This window comes from Pogonomyrmex barbatus, unplaced genomic scaffold (assembly GCF_055798465.1).
Source record: "Pogonomyrmex barbatus isolate J1 unplaced genomic scaffold, ASM5579846v1 scaffold13, whole genome shotgun sequence".
NCBI lineage: Eukaryota > Metazoa > Arthropoda > Insecta > Hymenoptera > Formicidae > Pogonomyrmex > Pogonomyrmex barbatus.
The window spans coordinates 2,291,422-2,316,272 of record NW_028297109.1 but is presented as its reverse complement, the minus strand read 5'-3'; the positions used below and the strand labels follow the sequence as shown (position 1 = coordinate 2,316,272).

The window sequence follows — 24,851 nt, the reverse complement described above, 5'->3', positions numbered from 1 at the left end:
ACTTAAGTAATAACGATCAAAGAAACAGTTAATATTCAATCAAAGAGATCCTCAATCGCGGTAGATATATTAGGGAAGGTTCCGTAACCAGGATATTGATAAGATGTTCCATTAAATCTGTTTACTATCAAAATATTCAGGAGTTTATGTATATCTATGAGAAATACGAATCTTCATTAATGTTTCGTTTGTCATAGGTGATGGATGGGGAATGCAAGGAAGTGCACCTAATGGCTTGGGTGGTGGCGGGGGTAATACAGGAATGGGTGGTCCACCTATGGGTGGGAACAATCAAGGCAACCAGGGCAACATGAGTGGAAACAAGACCAGTACACAAGTCACCATTCCTAAAGACGTAAGTTGACTATAAGTTGCTTACACTATATTTTTACAAATATATGTAAAAATATGTGTTAATAATTGTTATAAATTCTTTTTGTTATATTAATAATAATCGCTTTCTTTGATTAAAATATTTGTTCTTAATTCATATGTTGAAATAGAACATATTTGATTTACAAAATCTTTGTACACAGTTGGCCGGAGCTATAATTGGCAAAGGCGGCGCGAGAATCAGAAAAATCAGATCCGATAGTGGTGCTGGAATAACTATAGACGAGCCACTGCCTGGCAGTAACGATCGCATCATCACTATCACCGGAATTCCCAGTCAGATACAAATGGCCCAGTACCTGCTGCAACAGAGGTAATTATTATATATATTTTCACATTTAACATTAAAAAAAATTGTTTTTTTTATTTCATGTTAACATTATAAAAATCATCTTTATATTATATTAATAAAATTGGGTATTATATATTTATAATAAAACTTACATTAATAAAATAAAGATAGAAGAACATATTATAATATGATATTTAAGCATATATAATTCTATGTGTGCGATACGAATTCTATAGGAAATATAAATACCAATTAAATGATATGAGATTAAGAATATTTATCAAAGGAAGCTGTCGTGATCATGCCAAATATTACAAACAAAGAATTCTGAGTTTGAATCCAGTTTTGTTAGTTTTTCTGATTGTACAATTTTGTTATGTAAAGCTTATATGACATTGTAATTTATATTATCATTTCACGCTCCACTACTTTATTACGATTTTTCGAAGCTTTGCATAAACTCTGGATGACAATAAAAATAATTGTTAAAATAAAATTGAAGAAAAGAAAGAATGTACCATCTATATATATGTAATGTTAACTTTATAAACACATTTGTAAGTGCGAGATAAAATCGATTTATAGTACATTATTATTCTGTGACATTGATTTGTGATACGGACATTCAGATTCTTCAATTTTATGCTGCTAACATGTTTAATCATATAAAAACATTCTCCTGCATCGTTATTACGCGCGATAATACCTCATCTGCTTTATAACTGACATCGCCGCCATTGCATTGCGTCAGCTCGTTTCATCTCTAGGAACTAACACAACCCGAACTAACCAAACGAACAAAGTGAATATAACATTTGCAAAGGTGAAGGAGTCGAGACGGACAGAAGGAGGACGACGCGCTGGAGGAATCTCTAATCTAGCGTGAGAGAAAATGGAGCACCGTTGTATGGAAGACTAGTGATTTTGTTGTTCTACTTTCGATGTAACAAGGAATCACTAATCATCCTACAAAGGCGCTCAAGGACTTCGCCTCTGCCTGAGACCTGCTTTCGGAACTAACAACATTCCCACTGCGTTCAATTTGCTCATCGATGCATTGTAATTTCGCACGAATAAATAATAACATTTCCTTCAACGATGTGATTGCAATTACTAATTAGTTGCGACTAGATAAGCGATGTAACATTTAAATTCGAGTCGCGTCCTGATAACTTTCGTAACTCGATTTCATTTTTGGAATATGCATACTAATACAGTTAAGGCTTAAGTGCATTGTTGTCATTGCGATTTATTCTGAGTATGTTTATAGTGTCGTTCATGTTCATCATTAAATTAAGGCTTTTTATATTGACGATTAATCTTATTTACGCAATATGAAAATGCTTTTTTATCATTTCGCACTTTCAATTTAATTCTCTGTGAATTATTTTTAAAAAACAATTTATGGAAAAAAAATTCTTAGAAGTTATTGTAAGAAAAAGTAATATAAAGAAGAGATATGCCATTATCATTTTAATTCTTTTATCTTTATGCTATTTTTGTCAATTCTTATTGACTGAACAAAAACTCTGTTTTCTGTTCCAGCGTACACGAGAATGCAGATCATTACTAAAACGTGGTGAGAGATGTATTCGGGGAAGAGGGGAGCCAAAGATGCGCTTTTATAACTTTTTTTTAGAAATATTTCTTGGGTAAACACATACAAACACTGAAAATGGAACCTGAAACAAGTACATTTGACATGCACCTGCAGAAACGCGCGCAACAACTTCCGGCAGAGTGCTGGGCACGGAAAGATAATTCGTAGAATTTACACCAAACACATATACACGCCACATGCCACACGCGAATCACCCTCTCCCAGGAAGATAAACGCTTGTGGTCGATGCTAACGTGACCTTGATGCGGCGATTCTATTCAAGAATGATAGTCGCCTATTACAGCTTGCAAAGCAAATCGATTCACGAATCGAGTACTGTTAACGTTTTCGATGTCGGCCTTTCTTTAGCGTAGAATTCTCTTATTTGTATCGTGTACCGCGAGGCACACATACTATCGATGACAGCGGGGGGTTTCAAACTGGCAAGCAACCGTGTTTCCCAATATTAGCATTCCCGAGAAAAGTATTTATTGTTTAAAGGAAATCCAAAGAGCGATCCGTTTTTTTTTTAACATTGAATGCGCGCTAATTCTCACAGGAAATTATCGTATATGTTTCTTTTTCTCTTTTGTTATTATCGTTATAGATCTTGTCTCTTTCGCCCGACGGGGAATTGACGTGTTTTAATTTTGAATTATATAGATTGTGCCAACAATCGAGACGCTGGCACGAAACAGCCAATTTGAAACCGTTTAGACACAACTCTCCTGAACATCGAGACTTGACAACGCACACTTTTCCCATTACGTTTCTTTCCAAGCTTTTTGATAAATTCTTTACAAATTCTAATCATATGGAAGTAAGAATAAATGCGCATAGAGTGAATGCGAGGGCAACAGTGTCGAAGGAACGGAGAGGTCGAGCGAGAGAGAGAGAGAAAGAAAGAAAGAAAGAAAGAAAGATTTTACTAGGCAAACATACATTTGCGGGGAACAAACAAGTACAAGTAATGATACTGACAAGTATGATACTGACAAGTATGTTCGTGCGGAAAGAAACTGTATATAAAACCCACTCTGATGTCTCTGTCTCTTGGTTAATTGTCGCATACACCGTTTCTGCCGTTGCATTATTATAATAGTTATTAATTATTATTACTATATAATTATTGATAAGAATACCTTTGCGTTATTATATTCTATCCTAAATCTGTATTAATCATACCTTCATCCCCTAGCGAATGCATAGCATTCTTAGCGTTATAATGGGTAGAAATATTTAGGCTTCATGAAAGAGATGTATGTCTTTAAGGGGGCACCATCGGTGAAGAGGAAACCGTTCTCGAACGATTTGGAGTAGATGGATTAGAGAGTGATAAGAGAGTGAGTTTCGTACAATAAATCTGCCACAGAGCCCGTTATATTGGATATTGATGTGATATCTCAATGAATCGCCATTATTTCATTATGTTTTCTGATAATGGAACGAAGTATATTTTCAAGGTTTTTTTTTTATGCGTCTTGCAATTATTCTTCTACATTGTACAGAATCTTGAAAGAAACGTGTGAATTTGAGCGAATTACGTAGATCGTTCTGAGACTACGATGCTGTTGCCACTGCTATACATGTATATTTTTAGCAGATAGTCCGTTACAATCATCTTCGTCGATGTGCAAAATCTTTACGCTGAGGTCTTCATACGAAAGTATGATCGCAAAAACAGCCAGATTGGCATACAACATGATCTCTGTAAATATATACTTATACTTATATAGCAACAACCTTGCGAAGTGACTGCTCGAACGGATGTACCTTTTGGTGTATACGTTTGGTAACAGTCGCGTAGATGACTTTCCAAGTGCAATTAAACGCGATTGTACTACAAAAAGCATTATTTAGCTGTCACAACCATTCGAGCGATCGTGATCATTAAAACCCCACTCTAAATAGTCAGTTTAATATTCGAGCGAGTACGCCTGGACGTGATCAACGTCACTTTTAAATGCGTACTCGTTGGAGAATTGAATTGTCATGATGTATGCCAGGCTGTATTAAGCCAGTACAACCTTTCTGATAAGAAAAAAAAAAAAAAAGAAGTATGATCAACGTAATGATAAATCTAATAGCCATTTCCAGTTTTCCCGCGTACCGATGGTCAGCCCCAAGTTAACTCGTAATACCCCCTTTCCTCTCTCTCTCTCCTCCAGCCTTCTCCCTGAAAATACATTTAGTCTGGTCAGTAAACGTCATCCCTCCCGGGGTGCCTATAAAGGGCATTTTTAAGCATCTTGACCGTGAATCGAGTGTCCATTCAACGGAAGCGTACCGACCTGCAGGCAGTAAATGACGCATTCGCAGTCTGTTATTTGGGATAATCCCGCGTGGATTTGCATAGGTACACAAAAGGCTCGATATATTCGGCACGAAATGTCAAGTGAAATCACGATCCATATGTAAATTTGCGTGCGCGATGAACTTACAGATTCAGAGATCTCTCGTTTACTCTTGCAGCAAGATTTCTGTCAGCTGTTCACAGACGGACGTGCGCGACTGTATGTCTCCTTGATGAAATTTCTCAAAGAATTGAAGTATTTTTTTCTCCTTTGTTAATTATTTTTTTTATTTTAGCGTTATTATGCTTTTACATCATTGTTTAAATTCGGATGCGAAGAATAGAGAAAAAAATATTCTCTCTTTGCGTGTCCAGTTACGAGTACTATTATTCGAAATACATGCTTTTGTACATTTGTTTTGTCGATTATTCTGTACTGTCCAGTTTTGTAAAGTTTTAGACTTGGAATTGATAATGTCGCAATATTCACGTTTATTGTTTTTTTGTTTTGTTTTATTTTTTTTTTTTTTTTTTTTTTTACTTCTATTTTATAGTTGTCTTCATAGATGCGACAATCGGCCTTAGAAATGAATCTGAGATTGTTAGAAGTTTTTGACGTGTGTCAATCCAGTGTTTAAAATATAATTATAACTTATGATTAATAATTATAAGATACTTTTAATTAAAATATTTTTTTATAACAATTATTAAAAATACAAGAATATGTAATAACAAGCATAAAAGTAAAATTTTATGCGTAAACTTATATTCTAAGTATACACATAAAACTTATAACGATTTCAGATTTTAATCTCTTCTTTGAGGTTGATTGCATACTACAAAAAGATATGAATAAGAGATAGAAAAATAGGTGTGAATATTTGATGTCTTAATTCTAAGTACAAATCTTAGACAACACTGAATAATTCCAAGAAGATAGAGATCAAGTAAAATGGTTCAACGATTTTTAATGTTGAAGGTAACGTCACGACTGTCGATCTGCGAACAGCTTCGCGAAATAATTTCGGATCGCTGATGTCCAAACGGCGAAGAGCATCGCGATTTCCTTCATTCAAATAGGCATTCGAATGAGACCGCAAATAAAATTAAATCAAAACTGTATTTCGCGTAGCTTCGCTGCGTGTTATGTATTTTTCGTCTAGCGCGCGCACACGCGCACACACACACACACACACACACACACACACACACACACACACATGCATACACACGCATACATACACGCTCTCATAATACTACATATAAATATAGACACATACATATACACATATACATATACACGTACACTTATTAACTGTAACCCATTTCACTATGACGAGGCACATTAGCACGCATGTATGAATGACGTAAGTACGTTAGGATGCATGTATAAATATGTATGTATCCCGAATGCGTGTGCATATATGAATAAAATATCGATGCCAGATGTATAAATTGATTTATTACAACTGGATTTTTGGTATTACGAGAAGGTTGAAAGAAAAACGTGTGTGATTACAAAAGTGGGAGAGAGAGCGAGAGAGAGAGAGAGAGGGAGAGAGTGCTACACACTCGTACGTATCACGATTACGTATAAGATAAACAGTTTACAATTATTTGTAACAGATATACTTTTTATTTGTCAAATAAAATTAGTACAAAGAATAAATGCGCTTCTTTTATCCCATTAAATCAGCGGCTAAAATTTATCTCACTTTACTTGTCTCTTTCGTGATATTACACGTTGTAATGTAATAGATATTAGTAATTCTTACAAATAAAATAATGAATAAAATTATATGTATTGTATCTTGAGAAAGGGCGATACATTTTTCAATTACTTAGTGATAGATTGAGCAAACTTTTATCGTAATAAAAATACACAATATTTCTCGTATGTGTCGGACTTGTTTACATATATTTAGAAATATACGATAAATTTATTGAATGCATAATATTTTCAGAAAGAGCAATAGTAATTTCCAATTACCAAAAAAATTAATCTTATTAATTCTTATTAAGGCTCTTGACATCGCGCTCACATTGAATCGTGACATAATAAAAGACATATTGAGATTTCTTGCGTGCCATTTACAAATAAAGATATTTGGATAAAACAACATTTAATTTATTTCTAATTAATTTAATTCTTATCAAAATTATAAGATATGAAATGTGCGTATTTAACTTGTTCAGATATATTCAAATTTGAATGTACGGAAATTTATTGAATATTATACTTTTAAAAAGAATTATATATTTTTTAATTACTCATCAAAAAATTAATTAAATTCTTAAAATAATGATAAAATATTGTGATAAATTATGATAAAATATTTATCGATTTATTTGTTTAGATGTATTTAGATCTGAATGTATGATACTGAATTTATGAAATGTGTCATACTTTCAAGAAGAATGATAAACGTATGTCTTAATTATTTACAGGAATATTAGCCTAATTGATATTAAATTTGTACGAAAGAGATGAAATATTTCACATTAGGTTTTTATAAATATATTGAGACATACAGTGAATTTGTCAAACATGTCATACTTTTCAAAGATGAAAGTGATGAAAGTGAGTTTTCCAATTACTTACCGGGAAACTAGTCAAATGTAATAAATCTTAAATTATAGAGCATTACAATATTGGAGTAAATAACTCGCGACCTTCGCGAGGAAATAAACGAAATTTATTAGAGTGTACGTTCAGATATGAAGTATTATTTGGAGCTTATGGCTAATGCCATTCCATCGAATTTACTTAGGGATATTGGTAGAAAATTGAATGACACGCAGCGATCGGACGGGAAATGAAGAGTAGTCACTCGCCGAAGAAATTACAGCCCGTGTCCGACAATATATTCAGTTATTCGATGGTTCTCTTGGCACGTGCTAGTTTGTCATTTTTTCATAAGCATTAACACAATAACTTTGGGAACATGAAGACAGACTGGAATAAGAAATCCAGATTTGACAATTTAATAAAACGTGGTAAGACATCACTATATTATTTTGTTTTATTAATTAATATATAGCTTTTTAACTATTTACTAATATCTATAATTTATTTCTAATTAATTTAATTCTTATCAAAATTATAAGAATATGAAATGTGCGTATTTAACTTGTTCAGATATATTCAAATTTGAATGTACGGAAACTTATTGAATATTATACTTTTAAAAAGAATTATATATTTTTTAATTACTCATCAAAAAATTAATTAAATTCTTAAAATAATGATAAAATATTGTGATAAATTATGATAAAATATTTATCGATTTATTTGTTTAGATGTATTTAGATCTGAATGATACTGAATTTATTAAATGTGTCATACTTATTTTTATATTTATTTCTTCTGATGATAAGTAATTATGATGAATAAGAGTCAATGTTCTGCATGTCGCGATAGGATATCGTAAATGTATAGCACACGGCGTGAAAAAATATTTAAACGGGTGGTTTTACGTCTACTGCGAGAATACAAACTTGCATGGTTTTCGTTACATAAACTCGAACGGATCATTAATCGAGAATATCTTTTGGTTCCTGGTAAGAGTTTTACGACTTCGATAACGCAAGAATATGCTCAGCAATGACTGATCGGAAAAACATCACTTACTTTTATATCTGATAGGTTTGCATATCATCCATTGTGTTCTGTGTCATATTGATGATGCGCTTGTGGGCGAATTATTCGAATAATCCCATAGTGACGACTATCTATACGTCGAATCCGATATGGGACGTCTCTTTTCCGGGAGTCACCATATGTAATAATAATAAGGTTTACCGTGCACACGCCGATCCTATTGCAAAATACTTGTAAGATATCATCTATTAATATATTAGATTTCCAGTAAAAGATTCGTTGCTTTTTTTTCTACTAAATAAAACAAATTTTTTGAAAAATGAATCATCAGATTAAAAAGTTTCTATCCACATGAAAAGAACTGAGTAATTGAAATTGATGAAAAATTTTGCTTTGGTTTTGCTGAAAATTTTTGCTTGTTTATTTGATGAAATACGACAAATCTTTCGCACTAGTCTGACTTGTCGATTCATAATCAGTTTAATTAATTAATTTCGGGTCGACGGAATTAAACCTCCGTGACTGATTCTACGCAACACGACAGATACAAGAATGGATTCACTGCAAGCGAGAGTGATAAATTTTTCTCGTCTCTAATGAAGCTGATACGGCCCGATAAGATCTCGATCGACAATGTGACCGCGATGGACGTTCTTGATTATCTTGACGTAACAGTCGAAACGCTCATGGAGCAGGTGAGAAGTGATTCCTCTACAATTAATCTACGTCCTTACGAAGAAATTCTATCTGGGCAAATAAAAAAATTTCAAGACTTAATAATATTGCTCGCAGTTGATGCAGCCTTGCAGCGCCTTATTATTGAGATGTGCTTGGATCGGTAAAATTCACGATTGTGGGAAGATTTTCAAGACGATCAAATCCAGGGAGGGTTTCTGTTGCGCTTTCAACTCCCATTACGATCTAAACATCGAACATTTGTAATTCCCAGATATATGCGTATCATCTTTTCGAGGCAGACATATCAGGATTTGTTATATTTTTCTGATAAAATGGCAGAGAAAATTTCAATCAAAATATTGCTACATTTTTAATATATCCTTTACTTTATCTAAAAAAAAAAAATCTCTTGATTATTGCCAAAAAATTTTGATTCTCTAATTTTATTTATAATACAAAATTAACTTTCTTAAACTAAATCAATGAAATAGATAATAATCAATAAAAATTTTGTTGACTAAAATAGTAATGATGATTTCCCTGAGGATCAATGAGATTTTGTTTATTTTCTCAAAATGATAATTAATAAGAAGTAATCTTTAAAATATAGAAAGCTTTTTGTATTTTAAATCGCTATTTTTCTAGAAAAAGTTTTTGTATTATTCAAATAAAATTTACATATTTAATTTCCATATTCAAATTTAGACTCATTACATTTTCTTATTTTTAAGCTTAAGTAGCTAAATCCAACCAATTTAAACGTCCTACATAATTACTTTGATGACCCAATAGAATCATTTACCAATCTATATATGGTCAAATTTTTAAATACGTCAATAAAATTACTCAGAGAGAAATGAATTATTGAATTAACGTCTAATTGACGTCGATTCGATGGGTCATTTCTCGCTGGGTATTTTTTTCATGCATTGATTTCATTTAAAAAAGTTCATTAGAAAAATATAACAAACCCTCGATCAAACTCGATGCAAAATTATTTAATTCACGTGCGTTATTTTATGTTTACGTTGTTATCTTGCAGGTCCTCCGATAACACGCCTTCTAATTTTACCAATTTCAACGAAACCTTCGATGATTTGCCGGGTGTGGATGAAATTCTGGTAACGTCCGACGTCGTGTCAATTTCGATCGTGTTCCGGGACTACATACGATGATATGAAACAACCTCTCTTGCAGAAAGCGCCTGGAAGCGGCCGTGATGTGGGACTCGCGGTTGCCTTGAACATCGAGCCCGACATGTACAAGGCAACCTCGCGCCCTTACGTAGGGGCTTCAGTTATGATACACGATCCAATCGATTTTCCCGACATCGGTGCACATCTCGCGTCCGTGCCGCCTGGTCACGTACTGGCGATATCCGTTACGGGCACGTCCATCAGAGCCATGGAAAGTTTGCGGAACATCCCTCTACAACAACGTTTGTGCTTCTTCGACAACGAGGTAACATTTTGTTCATATCTTCGGTAATTAGCTAAGAGCTCCGTTTAGCACGGAAAATCCGTCCATCTGTCCAAACTTGTAACCTTTCGCAAAATTCCAAGTTTCACATAATCTTATATGAATGAATGTACAATGCAGATACCAGGCGAGGTACATTACAGCTATCAATCGTGCATATCGGATTGCATAGCGAAGCTCACGTATCGTCTATGTGGCTGTCTTCCGTTTTATCATCCGGAGACGCGTGAGTGTGCCTAAGATTATAAATTATTTAATATATATATATATATATATATATAATTTCTAATTATAGTTGCTGTATTTTAAATTTCAATTTTATCTTTATATGTAAACTTGACTTTGTATTCAACAGGAAGAAATATTTTTGAAATTTAACTTGGCTTATTATTAAATATTAATATTATTAATTATTATAATCTTAATGGCTAATAATTAAAATATAATTGTTATCTCTATGCACAACTATATATTCTTTAATATTTTATTGACAGATGGAATGAGAACATGTTTCTTGCCCGATATAAATTGCCTCTTGAATTTCCGAGGTAAAAAAACGATTTCGCAATATATTGATTATATGTATATTGTAATCAAATATATATCTGATAGCTATATATCTGATTTTATATGTATAAAAAAAATAATGGTACTGTTAAAATAAAATTTGTGAAATAAAATTTGACCAGATACAAATTTGACAGTAGTTTTATCGGACCATCAAATAATTATAGGGCATTCAAATCGATTGTTAGAATATAAAAAATTTTTGCAGTATTATATTGCCATGCATAAGTATTCTATATAATTGTTTTAATAGTTCAACAAAATTTTATTTTCAGATTTGTATCTAGTCAAATTTTTAGATACTTGTTCTGCAAAACTTCTTTTTGTGCGAGGTTTTAACGCAATTTTTTAAAATTTAGAATCAAGTTCAGATTTTGGGAATTGTAGAAAATGTCTCCCTCAATGCACTGATATGTTATACAACATCAGTCCGGAAGATATTAAAATGAACGACATTGGATTCGATTCTGATTTAACGTGAGTCTGCTCGTGTAACAGAAAGACTTTTACTTTATTTAGATCTTACAAGAAAAGATTCCGAACTCGGAGATTTCAAAGATTTTGTGACATGTAAGCGTAACACGGCAAATATATTTCCCCCATTTTTGTTTATATATTTTTTTATAACTCTTTAAAGTGATGTATTTTTTAATCAATACATTTTCTAAAAAGAAATAAGTTTACTTTATAAAATTTAAATCTATTTTTTTTTTATTGGTAAATAATAACGGAAATGAAAAGCCAATATTTAAAGGTTGATTTTATTCGCTTAAGAGCAGCAAACGAAAATGACATTAAAATGACATTAAGATGATTAAAATTCTCTATGTATTATCAAAGTTCATAATTTTTTAAATTTCCGAGCTGGAGATCTTTTTCGTTATATCTTTTAGATTTTTTTTTTTATGACATACGATTATTTATTTAACTTTTTCGAAAGTACAAGTTTGTTCTCGTATTCTTGTAGGCATGGTTTGGATGTAAACAACGTGTCTTTTGTGTACGTATTTTTCGGTGACATATCATATGTCGAATATCGCAAGGACAGTATCCTCAGCTGGGATTCACTCCTCGGTAGGTTTAATTCCGATCAGCCAGCCATTATTTATTTTTGAACTCGATCGAACTTGTGTTGAATTTGACGAATTATTTCAGCATCCTTCGGCGGTATCTTTGGTCTCTGCCTCGGTGGTTCCGTGATGAGCGTAATAGAGCTGGCTTACCTTTTGACCCGGCACCTATTCAGAAGACAGCACCGCAAAAGGCAAGAACAATCGCGTACAAGTTTGCCACCGGCGTCGGAAGTATTCCTGTCGATCCCCATTAAAGAGAAAAGTCAATTGCAGGAGCTGCGAGAACATCAGGGATCAGATAACAAACGAATTCTTCTTACTTGGTATCAACCGGCTCTTCACTATCGTAAAGCGGATCTTGGCAATGTGCATCGCAAAAACGTCAAATTTTAAAGCTATCCACTTTAATCGAATCAATTATTATGACAAAAATAAGATTACTAAAAGGTTTTTCTAATGATTAATACATTTTCATGATAATTTTTTCACGACCGATATTTGACTTTCCAATGACGTTTTGATGATCATTGATAACTAGCGCTATTGAAAGCTTTTAAAATTTAAAATTTAAAATTTATTGAAATCTTTTAAATTTTAATCAGAGAGTAAAATACCATTTAATATAAAATCTGAAATGATCAGATAACAATAAAATAAAAAATACTATACACTACCCTAGGTGAGGATATAATCTTATTCAATTATATTATAATATTATAATAATATTATAATTATATTATAATTACATTATAATTATATTATAATATTTTATTATAATATGCTTATCATATAATAAAAATAAGATATATACAAAACTCAGATAATATATTAACAAATGAAAGATTTTGTATTTCATGACATTTATGTATTTCGCACATTTATGTGAATACTATTTAAGATTATTTATTAAGGAATAATTCGATGTTTGTAGCTTTGCGTGATTATCTTATTTATTGCATTTTCAATGAAAATCTGAATCCTAGATAAATAGGGTTACTGATTATTGGTATGTTACGCCATAATTATAATACAAATATTTCACATCTTGCTTTGCAGCCTGATTGTTGATGGAAGTAAGCTACCGGTCTCTTCTTTGTGCAATTTCTTTTTAAAATGTGCTCCGGAAGTAACATACGTTTCAAATGTATGAGAAAGGTGGGGCTTAGCAAGCAATAAAGTATGAAATTGGTTGAGCTCGCTAACGCATTAAGAAGAGTCGCCCACATACGAAAGCTGTGAAAATGCATAACAGAGAAAATTATCAAAAGTAAATAATAAAAAGTAAATAATAAGAAGTAATAACACATAATTTTAAATACTTTCCAATTAAATTCAATCATAAAAGATAAAAAAATTGCACGCACAAAAATATACGAATACACATACCGTGCAATGAAAAAGATTTAAAATATATTTTAAAATAGCATTTTTCTTTAAAAATATGATTGAAATCAAAAAGCAAAATTACAAATTTTGTCCCTTTATATTATATTGTTATTTAGAGATAAAATATTATAATTCTTGTTGTCTGAGTTTATAAAATTTTCGTTCATTAGAGAATATAAGAAAATAGAAATGCAGTAAGAAAGAAATGCAGTATCGAAACGTTAATTTATCAACTCGCGTAATTGAAATTATATCGCATCGTTGTCTCGAAATAAACTGAGTTTACAAAACGATTTTCAAATTTTGGTAAAAAAATAATGAAAATTGTAACGATTTTAGTTCTTCTTGAATAATCATAATAGGAACGAATTTCTGTTTAAAACTTTTTCAATTTTACATCTTTTCATAATTAAACTTTATGCTGGATAAAGAATATAAAACGTCATTCTTTGTAAAAAATTTAAAGAAAATGGAAATTTCTCATAAAATACCTTATCTCAATTTAAATTAAAGATGCTTTTAAAGGTAGAAAATTAATATTTTCCTCTCTTTTCTTTCTTTAATTCTACATAAAAATTATTCTTCCTATTCCTTTTTTAACAATTGGCATTTCACAAGAAGAAACGTTTTTCTCAAGCATAATACATATGCTAATTTATTCAAGGCCTTTTTAATAATTGTCGTATTACGTCATATCATGTCCGGCCACTTACTTTTCCATGAAGACCTCGTGAACTTTGGAAGGATCACCGCCGTAAAGCAAAGACAGGGCGCTTCGCCGCGACGCCAAATGAGTTGGCAATTCGCCCACAAGGAACAAAAATACGATGCCAACCAGCATGATCGTTAACCGAGCTTGATCCTGATAGATGACAAATTAATGAGAAATAAAAGAGATAAAGCAAAACATCTTTAAAACACATATGTTGTATGTCTGGGAATATTTTGCGTACTAGTGCTAGGTTCGATCTCATCAGTAAAAATTTTGTTGACTAAAATAGTGACAGAGATTTTACAGTCGGTATTTTACTTGCTTCCAATATAAACTCTCGCTTTTTACTTGTTCTTATTACGTTTCGTTGATTATTGTCAATAGAAATTGAATTTACCAAAAAACGATATTAATTGATAAGATATTATTTTGAAAGCTTTTGATATTTTAAGCTGCCTTTTGGAAAAAAAAAACACGTATTTGTGAGATAAAATTTGCATTCAAGTTTAATATTAAGATCCAAAATTATTACATTATTTTTTTTTTTTCTTTTTAAAAGTTTGTCGTTTCATAAGGCAGTATATTTAATTAACAATTAGTTAAATAAAAAAATGAAGCTATTTATTATCAATGTGATTCAAGTGAACCAAATCAACTTGTCTATTCGAAGCTGTAATAAAAACAATCTCTTGTCTATGCGCCAAGCGACGACGAAGTTTTAATATTTGCTCTTGCAAAGACACGACTACGACGTTATCGTCGGTTTTTGAGGAAAACTTTTCCAATTACGCGAGACAACAATGACTCGCGCGGGACTCTGTTTCCGCATACCGCTCGGTTTCCCGGATGAGTTTCATGCAAATCGCATCCTGAGACGTTTCCAAAGTGTTGAAGTACAACAACCGCTCATTTGTGCCGCTGAGTGGGATGGAATTCTGAAGTGACGTGACACGAGTTTAGAACTGATTTCTGATTTTTACGATCGAGAACTCTCCCGTCCGACCTGTTCGAAGCCGCGTTCTTATGATAGAAACGGAACGGAATTAAATTAAACGCAATCCGTGGCTTCTTTTAAGACTTATCATACAAACGAACGGCAAACATGTTCGCGGATTCTCGCTGATGTAAATATATATTACCCGCAGGCGATTTCCTTCTCGTATGTTCTTGCGCTTCAGCAGTATCTCCCTTTGTATGAGGACTCTCCTCACGGAGCAACACATGATTGCGTTCGCGATAAGCAAAAATACGGCCGGTATCAGGCCAAATATTGTAAATTGTAGCCAGTTTTGAAGATTGAACCAACTGCAAAGATCAAGATGCTGTTTAATCTAGGCTTTCAAACAAAATTGAATTTGGAGGCGAGGAGAATAACGGGAATACTGTTAAGAGAGAAGATATTAATCAACAATAATATCGCAATTACAGCGAGGAGTTAAGGGTGGCTAAAGATAGTCTGGGAAATTGGATGGGGGCCTGTTAAGATAGGCGCCAGAATAAACCTTTTGCGGTTAACATGATCGTCGCTTCTTACGTACCGTGAGTGGAAAAAGTTAGTCGTCACCAAATCACCACTCTCGTTGTATGTGTACATAAAACAGTACGGTATGTTGATCAAGGTAGCAAAGAAAGTGGCGAAGATCATCAGCTTACGTGCTACATATTGGCTGCAGAACTTTGGCGGTTTACATCGCGGCATGCTGCGAAAATTGGAAACTGTTATGTTGTTAAATTGTTTTTTCCTTGCGTCAAAAATATTGCGCTTTTTGTTAAAGCTTGTATATCTCGAATCTTAATATCCTTTACTCTTGCGAATCTGGCAGAAATCTATGATTCCTGTGCCTTTACCTGCAGACTATTATCAATCTATCGACGCTCACCCCTAACGCGGCCCATACTGTAATGTTCGAGGTAATAGATCCTATCGGGAAGTGAACGAACGCGTCGAATTCCAGCCACCCTTTGTTGCAACGAAAAATGCCTCTGGCCAGACTGGAGAAGGCGACCAGAATGCAAGTGATCAGGTCCGAAGCTGCGAGCACTGTGAAAAAATAATTGATTGACATTGACAAAGTACATGATGAAAATTCGTTTAAAACGAACGGAATTGCGATTAATCTTTTAAAGTTTAAACTATTTCTCGTAAATATAGTGGAAATCAAATATTCTCAATTCTTAACTTTATATATAATATGTCAATAAATTTGAAATTGCGAATTAAAGAATTTTTATTAGTTGAAAAAGTTTATGGAAATTCCAAAAGTACAGTTTATTGATTGTAAATCGTGCTGTGATTCGAATACCTACGAAGTACCACGCGCTAAACACAGCGCGTCATTTTGACAAAGGATTAATATTAATTAATATTAATTAGTATTATATAGGATCTCGAACTATTCGGTTGTCGGTTGTTTCTATTGCACGAAATTCTTGTTGACGATTGGTTTAGCGATGCTGGTGTAATTGTTATTATTACGGACGGTTATAGAAGATTCTCTCTAAGCGCATAGCAATAACACACCGGCGAACACAAGTGAATTCCACATTAATTCACGGCTAACTCCAACGCTTCTTTACCGACCTGCTAAATACGTATATGTCGACGCTTTCAAGTACGTCTTCGCTTTCAAGTGGACCGCGAGGATTAGAGAGTTCCCGATTATTCCAAGTGCGGAAACTATGGGGATGACTACGGTGTATCCGATAATGCCCCAGATACTCGGTTCGACCGTCCACAACCCGTAATTGTATCGGCCGGGGTATTTCAAGGATCTCGTTCTGAAATTAATTGCCGTCAATTTCGGATAGCTCCTAGAGCAAAAGTTTTCGTGCGGCTCGAGCTTGCTGCTATTATCATATCTCAAATTTTATTAATAAAAACTTGATGAAAATTTTTATTTTCTCTCTTGTTATACCTATACATAATATACTCTCTTGAACTTGAAAGCCGGCAATATTTATTATTTGACATTTTACAGAAAAAGTTTGCCGATCCTTGTTCTAGAATATAATGCAGCACTGCGGCTTGTAACAAACGCCTTTCTGTCGCGAACGCTCACCGTTTGCACAGTACAATCATATTGTACATCTCGGTGATGTTCGGATACGTGGTTTTCATCTCACCATATGTCTCATATTGGTCTCGCCACGAGAGTTCTCGATCCAAAAGTTTTCCGCGTCAAAAATTCGTTCGGTGATTTCTATTGTGATCTTGTGAATATCTTTAGTTTCTGCAAGTTGACGGAAAGCATAGTGTTAAGCTTGATTTTTCGCTCTTTCACGAGTCACCACTTGGTTGAATTGTAGTTTAAGGAACGAAGGCTGATGAAGGGAATTACAAAAGGAAGCTCGCTACCAAAAACTTGGACGAAACTTGCCGATTAATATTTTGGTTTGGGATTGAATAAGGCACGCAAAGTGCTTTTTGAATCTCTCTCTTTTTGTCCCTTTTCTATCCTTTTTAAAAATAATTACAACCTCTTAAGAGTGATTATTAAAGATGATTTTCTATCTCCGAACTGATGCAAAATATATAAATCGCTTTATGGAGAAATATTAATATAGTTAACAATTATGGTGTGCGTTAACTCACCAATTTATGCAGATGAATCGCGCGGCTTCCGAAAAATTGGACCTTTTAAACGAATTCCAATAAGCGAGGTATTTGCACCCCAAATGTAATTTCCATTTCAAAGTCATCGACGCTCGTTCCCGTGGACAGGGAGGGAAAAAGCGACGAAGCGATCACGTATCTCTAAACGCGCGTGCGAGAGCTTTTAAATGTTTTATAAATAGATTACCCTTTTTTGCTCGCGCTATTTTACACGACGTCGATTAAAACGCGGCATTTTTGCTTATTCGAATTATGAGAGTGAGGATACTTTAATCTTACCAGCGCAGGTCATATTTTTAATAGGAGTAATCAGCCGTAGTCGCTCGGCTCGAGATCGGACGTGTCGGACTTATTCGAGTTTATATCTCTAAATTGGCTCAAAACGCGGCCTTAATGTCAGACGATCTCGCTTAATGCCTGACGGCTCTCTATAACTCTCGCAATTTACGGGGAACGAGAAATGCCTTTGAAGTGCAAATCGTTAACTCCTATTAAGTGGACGCGTTAACGTACGGTACTCCGTTTGTTAACTGACCGACAATAATGAACTTTTCGACAGAAGTATCGCACTGAATGTAAACAGATGGGCCGGATTTCTCTCTCGTGAAGCCCAATTCATTCGGCTTTAATCGCGCGCGATTTGACACATCCGTCACGGAGTGCTTAAGGATTCAGCGAAGCGATCGTTATACTGGAATACGTTATATTGAAATTCCGCGATGATACGAGTTTTCCCGTATTCTGGTGGGGTTTGTACCCGATAATACTCCGATAATGGATACGCAAATAGTGCGTACGTGGAATGATACGCATCTCTGTGCTAGTCCACCGCTATCGATCGAGCATTCGCTCGTTGATATCTTGCGGGATGGACAGCTCTCGAATGCACCTCGAATTGTGTGTGTGTGTGTGTGTCTCAACCCTTAAGCGAAAGTGACCGATATATAAATCACCCCATTTTTTTTATTTTCAAAATTGCCCGTTTGATTTTTATTGAAACTTGGGTACGTAGTAATATTTTATTTAATAAATCTAAGCAAAAAATGCAAAATTTAAAATTGCGGATTTAATAGGGCGAGCTCTAATTGTCTGTTCTGTGACATACATTTTTTTTCGTTGGAGATTATCCTTTCGATTTTGGCATTTTTATATTTGAATTTAGCGATCTCAGTAAAAATAAAATTTGCAATAAACGACTTGATGCATTTTTAATTCTTAATTTTTAGAATCCGGCTTGCCATATCAGATCCATTTTAAATTTTGGAATTTTGCAATTAGAATCATATTTAGTGATTCTAAAAATCCTTAACAAAGATCTTGCATAAAATATTTGATTAGAAAACTTCTTGAAAATATTTAGCCGAATTTAGACTAAGAAAACGAGCGCGAACAAATACGAATAAACAAATTACTTTTGTATTCGATACAACGCGACAGTGACGGCACTTCGCATTCATCGATATCCATTCATGTTCGCGCTCGCTTAATCTGGAACCATTATTACTGATATAAACTGACAATCTTTGTCCCTGTAATTTAGACGTTATCATTTAGACGTTATCATTTTTCCCATTACAAACGAGTGGTTTACGAAACACATTATCGCGAATAGCTTCCTTACACATCGGATAGTTCGGCTTAATTGTATCCATGGAAACAACCGCGATAACCATTATCGATCGTTCGCCGCGACCACTTTCGGTCACCCTCGAGATATTAAATTAATGATATAAAAAATTTAGAACTCGTTTTTCATATTAACGCTTAACATCGTCGCATTGAGGCGCGACGGCGCCTATTACATTTGGGATATCACAGATCCGAAAATCTATCTATCTCGGCAGCGGCAAATAAATGTATAAACATTATTAATTTTCACGCGCGTCACTGCCCTTTTGAGCAAAACAAAATTGAACGCGTTGTCAAACAAATATCCAGAAATATTCGTTACGAATTTTGTAACAAATCGCAATACCTCTCGCGTGCAACGCTGCGTAAAAAAACCGCAACAAATTCTCGTATACAATTCTCGTATCAAATTCGCTATACTCTCCAACACTCGTTGACATATAACATTTGCGTTTATTTTTATTCTGTTTTATAAATGCGACAAAAATAAAGCGATAAGTGTCATTTGTCGGAAAAAAATGCGAACAGCCCAATTATTCCGAGATCGACTCATTCATGGGGACCAATTACCGGAGTCAATCTGCTTTTCTTTGGTGCACAAACAAGATCATTTCGCGCTCAAATCGTCTCTCTGTGATTCATTTATAATATTTGTGATTACACATATATTTTACTAGAATAATAGCAATATTTCAATTGACAACATTGTGACTACTAAATACTTTTATTTCAAAACAATTTATTTGATATAATGCTGTTTACAAAGCGGCATCTAATCCTATTGACAATAGACGGAATTAGACCGCGTGAGTATTTTCCCAAAAAAAAAAATACTTGTGATTCTGTTGCACCACTTAGCGGGGAAAAATAAAGTTGGAGGAAGAATTTTGGAGAATAGCATCTGATGGACGAACGGCATCTGCGGATGCCTGAGATTCAATGGATCTCTTGAAATTCTCGGGGTTCTTATAGAATCCGTATCGGAAATATTGGAATTCACAGAAATCGCATCTGAAAGTAACAGTTGAGGAACAATTTGGGAAACGTCTAAAATTTCAGAATGTCGAGACGCGGCACGCAACAATTCGCGGCTGCCTCCCAGCAATGCGTCTGTGCGCTTAATTACCATTTAATTAGAACTTTTCACACGTTCGTGTCTGTAATGGAAACAGTCGCTTTTCCTGCCCGTGACAGTTTCCTCCGCAATGTTAATTCTTTCACGAGGACGCGAGAATTTTACCTACCATTATTTTAATGATCACTCAGAGGCTGCAGTATATCGCGATATGTCTCCCTTCCTTAATTACATTTTCTAAAGTTTTGAAGTTTATTATAGACTGCTTTATGGAAAGCGCGGAGTAAATTCAATTCCGTGCGAAATTCCTCCGCATTGTGTTCTATCGCAAAGTAGCCTTCTAAATTAAAGATTCGAAAGAATTTCATTGAAATAAGAATATTTAAAAAGAGGGAATGATGAAATTGTTGCCACAGAGGAGCGTGCCGCGTCCGCGATTTGTTAACATACCTGTCCTTGATCTGGCGCATTATTATGGAAAACTAACGAGCTTCATAAATGAGAGATTTAATCTCGTTCGTGCGCGGCCATGCTTACAGCGGATTTGTGAAATTCCGCGCGCGTCCGCGGAATATGTACACACATGCGAGGAGAACAAGTCTCTGTCTCGGAGCCATCATAAGAGCCATGTCTGCAGCAATTTAAAATCCCATTCAAATCCCTTCGGCACTTTAAAAGTCGGGATTTATCGAGGGACGCACCGTGGCACGGGTCGGAAGGCCGCGTGAATAAATTTTTATTGTACACTCGAACGTGGGTGGAGTAACGGCGGCATTTAGCCTCACTGTTTCACTGCCTCCTTCCTTTTTTTTTTTTTTTACCTTTTTCCTCTCTTTTATTATCCCGTATTTTATACGTAGGCGGTTGTCGATTTGGCCTTCATCGTCGGCGTCGTCATCGTCGTCGTCATCGTCGTCGTCGTCGTCGTCGTCGTCTCTGCGATGAAATATCTAGCTTCCTAGAAAAAGCTTCCTCGGCTTTTGCGAGACAAGCCGCTCCTCTGTGTTTTCGCCGGATACGTCGGCTTCACAAAGCTTTTTCCCCCGGTAATCGGTTGAAATTCAATTCGCAAGGCCGTTGAAAGTTATTCCGTTGCCATGTCACAGGGGAACTTTTTCATTCATCGCAGTTCAGCGGAGAATATGATCGCGTGATACATCTTCATATTACGAATTCGTATCCGATGTATGTAATATACGTCACGAATTCCGGATTAAATCCTCTTCTCGTTTTCCTCGTATCCCTTCCTCTCCGCATCCCTTCCTCTTTGCATTGACAAATATACGCGGTGACATATATGTGACATTTGTATTCATTTCATCTCTCGATTCATCCCTCGGATGTCGCCTATAATCCCGCGCTACGTTCTCACGTACGCAAATGCGAAATCGCTCTTTGCTCGATCCTCCCTTGGTGTTGCCCCATCACCAAGATCCTCACATGAGCCACGGAGGCTGAGTAAGTAACGGCGTGATAATTGATTAGCGCAGGACCAACGATTATGTCAGTCAAATTTTCGAGTCAGCTGTCAACGTATTATTACGTCCGCCGCGTTATTACGTCCGTCCTCATCTCTACGTCCTCCTCTGAATCCAGTTTTCACGTTGATGTATTCGTACGTAGATCTCAATCGCAAAACCTCAAATCACCTTCTCTCGTACAAAGTCGCCGGGACGCGCTTTATCTGCATCGCCGGCGATGTATCGCTGACGCGGCCTCGCAAAAAGGTAAAAAAAAAAAAAAAAAAGTGGAGAAGAAGCGAAGAGATAGATCGGCGCATTGTCTTCACACGGCCGGAAAGTCTTCTTTCGCCTCGGCGAACTCTCGAAAGGGTCACCGGTGTCTGTGACTAGAGAGGAGCCCCCCCCCCCCATCCCTCGCCACCACTTACGACCGAGCCGGTCCTTTATTTATCGCGCCGGGTTCTCCAGCAGCTGCTGACATCACGGAGACGACAGCGGTGGTGGCGACTGGCCGCTGGCTCAATCAAGAGTCCTATCGATCTACCAATCACCGAGCCGAGTGACACGCTTGTCACCAGCTTGGCCGTGCAGGTATGCGTATGTATTACGCGTTCCCGGAATACGCACCCTACGTACGACCGTGTAGGCTTTGTCATTCTGTGTCATGGCATATTGTCGTCGATATTGCGAACTGTTACTACGAGTTACAGTTTCGAAATTTTTCGACGAAAGTGCAGCGAATAGGAGGGGGGGGGAGGGGGAGAGGGAGAAGAGAGCAACCGAACGAACTCGTTTTGACGGGCGACGTTAAGAGGATTGAGAATGAACTTTATATTCTTCTTGCGACGGATAATTCAAGCTAAGATTCTGTATAAAGACGGAAGGAAGAAGTCAGCGAACTGAATTGAATTGAAAATAACTCTGATGCACTATCATAATCAGATATTCCGCATCACATATCTTTTGGAAGTAATTAATTAAAGAGAAAATAGGGAAGAGGGAGAAAAGAGAGGAGGATTAAAGCGAGAGAGGATTAAACTTTGGTTTACAGAGGAAATTCCGTGTTCGAAACTTCAAAGGTTTCGGGGACGAAGTTGATAAGCAAAGGTTGTGTTATGATAAAGGTAAAAGAAACTTAGGCAACCAGAGGCAAAGCGATTTCTCTCACAGTACACATTATCATAATCCAATTTCTCGTAATATAATCGGCGATATCGATGTTATAAGCTTTGACATCTGCAAAAAATGAAGATCTCTCCGTTTTCTTTCGCACAGCTGTCTTCCCTTTGCCCTTTAGAAAATTCATGCAGACGCGCTCATGTGGATTTAACTCCCTCCAGAAACAGAAAACCACTGTCTGTTTTCTTTCTTTTTTTTTTTTATTTTTGATTTCGCTTTAATTTAGTTAGCGGTGAATAAAAAAAGAATAATAAAAGAATAATTTTACGTAATTTGCCTTGCGAGTGACAAATTTCGTAAAATTAATATGAAGTTTGCGAAGCGGAAAATAACTCGGGGGGGATGACAGAGGCGGGATGATTTATTCGTTTAAATCCTCTATATTGATTAATTTAATCGGAACAAATCCGTTTCCTATGGAGGACAGGAGTCTCGGCTTAGGACAACGTGTGCCACGATTCGCTATAGCCGGGTATTATCGATGTTCCGCCTGGAAACTGTTGCTCGTATCACGAGGTATTTTGTTTTGTTTCCGAGCTCTGTAGCCCTACACGTGTGTAAATCGACCTCATCACGAAATGAAAAAGCTTGCATCGGACAAGGTCGTGCTGCATTCGTTTGGGTCTCTACTACCATAATCGCTCTCTCTCTCTCTCTCTCTCTCTCTCTCTCTCTCTCTCTCTCTCTCTCTCTCTCTCTCTCTCTCTCTCCTTCCAGGGCTTTTATTTCCATCATCTCCCAATGAATTGTAATAATTGTAGGACGCTGCAATCAAATATTTAAACTCTTGCGGTGAATATTCTTCGTTAATTAATGATGTACGTATGTTTCAATCTACATTTGGAAACTGTGTTTGAGCTTTTTACTTTTATTACAATCTTTGGCTGCAGAGAATTCTTCAAGTTTTATGAAGAAAAATTCTTCGACGATGGACTGACAAATCTCATTTTCTCGCTTAAGATAGTTAAAGAAACTAGCTAACTTTTGCCCGGGAAAGCAGTAACAACTTATTATCCATTGCAGTTGTTAGAATTTTGTTACAATTATTATATCGCACAATCGCCATCACTATTTCTGATCTACAAGGCTGTCTGTTATAATTTTAAGAGCCGCAGGTTAGAATATCGAGTATATAGCCAAGGTATCGAAAACATGTATGATGCAAGACGGATAGACCTAACACGTGATGTTAACATGTCTCGTAAGCTAATTAATTCCGTAACTCAGTGCCGCTCAGTGCCGGAAAATGTTGACACTGTTAGTATTTCCGCCTACATAACTTACTCCTCGTGCTCTCGCAGTGATATTAATATTTACTCGCCTGCACCACGCGTCTATGCAACGAAATATCTATGGATATATATTACACATCATTTGCAATAATATTAATTATTAGTGTATTAATATATCTGATTTTCCCATAATTTTCACGAAAATGGAACAGCCTTTTGTTGCCGCACTGTAACGCCATTACGCAAACAATCGATCTCGCGAATCCTCAAGATTACGCGCCGAAGGCCATATGGTGTTGGATTACGCCTCCCGAAGCATTTAAATTGGCTCCATCTAAATGTCTTGTCAGGATTTCTAGACTTTGACGTAAAAGAGAGCAAAAAGTTAACTCGTTGGAAATAGGATATTTTCATCAAAGGTAATCCGAAAGATTCTTACGTGGAAATTATTCGGCGAAATTCCTCGCGTTTCTTCGTAGAATATATCGTGAAAAGTAGTATTCTCGGAATAGAAGCGACATTCTCGCATGTAGTATGTAATAACACGAAGAAAAGAAATCACCCCATGCTCGATCTCCCCCGAAAC

The 24,851-nt window shown here is 35.5% G+C and overlaps 3 protein-coding genes across 3 annotated transcripts in view; 2 read left to right on the top strand and 1 right to left on the bottom strand.

The window, feature by feature from the left end:
• Nucleotides 1-6,247, top strand: part of HnRNP-K (Heterogeneous nuclear ribonucleoprotein K) — a 58,586-nt gene extending 52,339 nt beyond the window's left edge. Inside the window, exons 9-12 of the mRNA XM_089072272.1 lie at nt 8-27; nt 162-355; nt 537-706; nt 2,231-6,247. Coding sequence (XP_088928398.1) covers nt 8-27; nt 162-355; nt 537-706; nt 2,231-2,258 — 412 coding nt within the window. The 3' untranslated portion in view covers nt 2,259-6,247. The remainder of the gene's footprint in view (nt 1-7; nt 28-161; nt 356-536; nt 707-2,230) is intronic.
• Nucleotides 6,248-8,224: 1,977 nt separating this feature from the next.
• LOC105423266 (pickpocket protein 28) lies at nt 8,225-12,993 on the top strand. The gene is made up of 10 exons (XM_089072293.1): nt 8,225-8,412; nt 8,724-8,874; nt 8,972-9,117; nt 9,900-9,978; nt 10,055-10,318; nt 10,457-10,562; nt 10,831-10,884; nt 11,263-11,380; nt 11,871-11,977; nt 12,059-12,993. The coding sequence occupies exons 1-10, from the start codon at nt 8,261-8,263 to the stop codon at nt 12,367-12,369; spliced, it is 1,488 nt and encodes a 495-aa protein (XP_088928419.1). The 5' UTR covers nt 8,225-8,260; the 3' UTR covers nt 12,370-12,993.
• LOC105423253 (uncharacterized) lies at nt 12,992-23,695 on the bottom strand. The gene is made up of 7 exons (XM_089072294.1): nt 17,134-23,695; nt 16,656-16,852; nt 15,923-16,115; nt 15,613-15,774; nt 15,214-15,379; nt 14,076-14,224; nt 12,992-13,209 (listed from the first exon to the last, which is right to left on the bottom strand). The coding sequence occupies exons 1-7, from the start codon at nt 17,190-17,192 to the stop codon at nt 12,999-13,001; spliced, it is 1,137 nt and encodes a 378-aa protein (XP_088928420.1). The 5' UTR covers nt 17,193-23,695; the 3' UTR covers nt 12,992-12,998.
• Nucleotides 23,696-24,851: the final 1,156 nt, after the last annotated feature.

Excerpts from the sequence above, each read along its gene's own strand:
- LOC105423266 (XM_089072293.1), top strand. The coding sequence starts at position 8,261 with ATGATGCGCTTGTGGGCGAATTATTCGAATAATCCCATAGTGACGACT. Across the intron at positions 8,875-8,971 it reads TCGAAACGCTCATGGAGCAG|TTGATGCAGCCTTGCAGCGC; the intron begins GTGAGAAGTGAT and ends TATTGCTCGCAG. Across the intron at positions 11,978-12,058 it reads CAGCTGGGATTCACTCCTCG|CATCCTTCGGCGGTATCTTT; the intron begins GTAGGTTTAATT and ends GAATTATTTCAG.
- LOC105423253 (XM_089072294.1), bottom strand. The coding sequence starts at position 17,192 with ATGAAAACCACGTATCCGAACATCACCGAGATGTACAATATGATTGTA. Across the intron at positions 16,853-17,133 it reads ATGATTGTACTGTGCAAACG|AACGAGATCCTTGAAATACC; the intron begins GTGAGCGTTCGC and ends AATTAATTTCAG. Across the intron at positions 15,380-15,612 it reads ACTAACTTTTTCCACTCACG|TTGGTTCAATCTTCAAAACT; the intron begins GTACGTAAGAAG and ends TGATCTTTGCAG.